Source organism: Octopus bimaculoides, chromosome 13, assembly GCF_001194135.2.
Source record: "Octopus bimaculoides isolate UCB-OBI-ISO-001 chromosome 13, ASM119413v2, whole genome shotgun sequence".
Lineage (NCBI taxonomy): Eukaryota > Metazoa > Mollusca > Cephalopoda > Octopoda > Octopodidae > Octopus > Octopus bimaculoides.
In genome coordinates, this window is record NC_068993.1 from 24,766,042 (window position 1) to 24,768,425 (window position 2,384).

The 2,384-nt window shown below is 37.4% G+C and overlaps 1 protein-coding gene across 2 annotated transcripts in view; it reads right to left on the reverse strand.

Annotated features, from left to right (window-relative positions):
• Positions 1-2,012, reverse strand: part of LOC106883780 (glutamate receptor ionotropic, kainate 2) — a 276,968-nt gene extending 274,956 nt beyond the window's left edge. The window contains exon 1 of one of the 2 annotated variants that reach the window (XM_014934910.2): positions 1,002-2,012. In XM_014934910.2, coding sequence (XP_014790396.1) covers positions 1,002-1,101 — 100 coding nt within the window. In that variant the 5' untranslated portion in view covers positions 1,102-2,012. The remainder of the gene's footprint in view (positions 1-1,001) is intronic. The other variant, XM_014934911.2, reaches the window with a different exon arrangement.
• Between the last annotated feature and the right edge of the window lie 372 nt (positions 2,013-2,384).

Consider the following 2,384-nt stretch of genomic DNA (forward strand, 5'->3'; position numbering starts at 1 on the left):
TATATATATATATATATTTATATATATATATATATATATATCTGTGAAATTTTTCCTACACACACATACACACACACATACACATACATACATACATACATATATATATATATATATATATATATACTTAGTAACATTTCACATGCACTTACATAGTCATTCATGCACATACGTATATATATAAATATGTGTAAATATAATTATATATATAATTATGTGTGTGTGTGTGTGTATGTGTGTGTGTGTGTGTGTGCGTGCGTGTGTGTGTATGTGTATGTATGTATGTGTGTATGTATACAAGGTTTCAAACATTAAACAAAAGCATGACAAACATACATACATACATATATACATACATACGTACAAATAAATAGATAGATAGATAGATAGATAGATAGATAGATAGATAGATAGACAGACAGACACACAGACAGACAGACACACAGACAGACAGACACACAGACAGACAGACACACAGACAGACAAACTGACAGACATATATGTACAAATATATATGTATGTGTGCGTACATATATATACATATGCATGTGTTTATACGGGGATGCTTACACAGAAACACACATATCCATATATACACAAACACACACTATCACAGACATTCGTATGATGTTTCTTTTAGCAAATATTAAAACTTTAAGCTCGAATTTTAAAACAGAAGGAGACACCCACAGCAGAGAATAAAAGCATATATAACAACAACATGAACAAGAACAATTTAAATATTTACATTAATAACAATAGCAATTTCTACAACCTTGACAATAGAGCGAGTATTAGCACACACACACACACAAACACACACACACACACACACACACTCACACATTCACACATATCATGCGTATATACTTCAATAAATACATACACACACACACAAACACACACACACAAACACACACACGCGCATAGTCACATACGTACACACAGACAAACACACAGAAACGCACGCAGAGTCACACAGGCGAATGAAGGGTACTGACCGAGTCTGCGAGTGAGTTTTTGTCCGTAGACTATCCAGTAAGCACAGAGCAGCGATGCCAGTAGAAGGCTGCGACACAGACTTAGAGAAAAGGGAATCATTGAGGAATGCGATGTCGGGCCCGATGCTTTTTCTTCTTCTTCTTCTTCGTCTTCTTCCAGTGTCTTGATATCCAACACAGCATCAGGAAATCCAACTAATGGTCAGAAAAGCACGTAAACACAACCGCATGTTTTTTTGCCCTCCCAACAGACGCAATTTTTTTATTCCCCCTTAGCAGCAGTGATAGTTCGCTCTCCAGCACTCTTCTCCTCATCTGCTTTCCTTCTCTTGTTTGTGATGCTGTCCCTGCTGGTGGTGCTGCTGTGGTGTGGCGCCGATGTTTATATCAGTTGTGTATGTATGTGTGTGAGTCAGTGTGCATCTTGTGTGTCAGTAATATAAGAGGGTGTGTGAGATTATGTAGCCTTGTTTGTGTGTTTGTTTTCTCCGAGTGTATTATGTGTTTGGATGTTTGCTTATAGTCTCTATGTGTGTCTGTATGTGTGTGTGAACGTGTGGTTATTTTTATCTAACTTTATGCATTCCAGCATCGCCATTGAACGTATCTTTCTCTTTCCTTTTTCTCTTCTCTGTCTCTCTCTCTCTCTCTCTCTCTCTCTCTCTTTCTCTCCCTCTCTCTTTCTCTCCCTCATGCACACACAAACACACACACACACACATACACATATACTTTCTCCCTCCTTCCCTCTGTGCGTTTATAGATAGATAGATAGATAGATAGATTTATCCATCTACCTCACACGCACACACACACTCTCTTTTTCAACTTCGCTCTTTCACTTCATAAATATTTACCTATATCTCTACGAATCTTCGTGCATGTATTTATTTATTTATTTATTTATTTATATAACCATGTATCGATAGGACTCTATATCAATATCTCCTTTAACCAACCTTCTCTCTGTCTATCTACCCATTTATCCAACTACTACCTCTCGACTTATCGACCGAACTGTCAGCCCGAACATCTGCTTCTAAAATTCTCTCTCTGTATATCTCTCTCTCTATCCTTCTCTCTATTTCTCTATATGATTTGTTTATCAGTTGCACGCATACACACACATACACACACATACCCCCGTACGCGCAGGCGCGTTCTCATACACACACACACACACACACACACACACACATACATGATGACAAAGAGAGTTGTAGAGAAACAGACAAAATTACATATATATACATTTGTAAGTGCGTGTGTGAAGTACACATATATATATATATATACACACATTCTTTTATTCTTTTACTTGTTTCAGTCATTTGACTGCAGCCATGCTGGAGCACCACCTTTTGTCGAGCAAATCGACCCCAG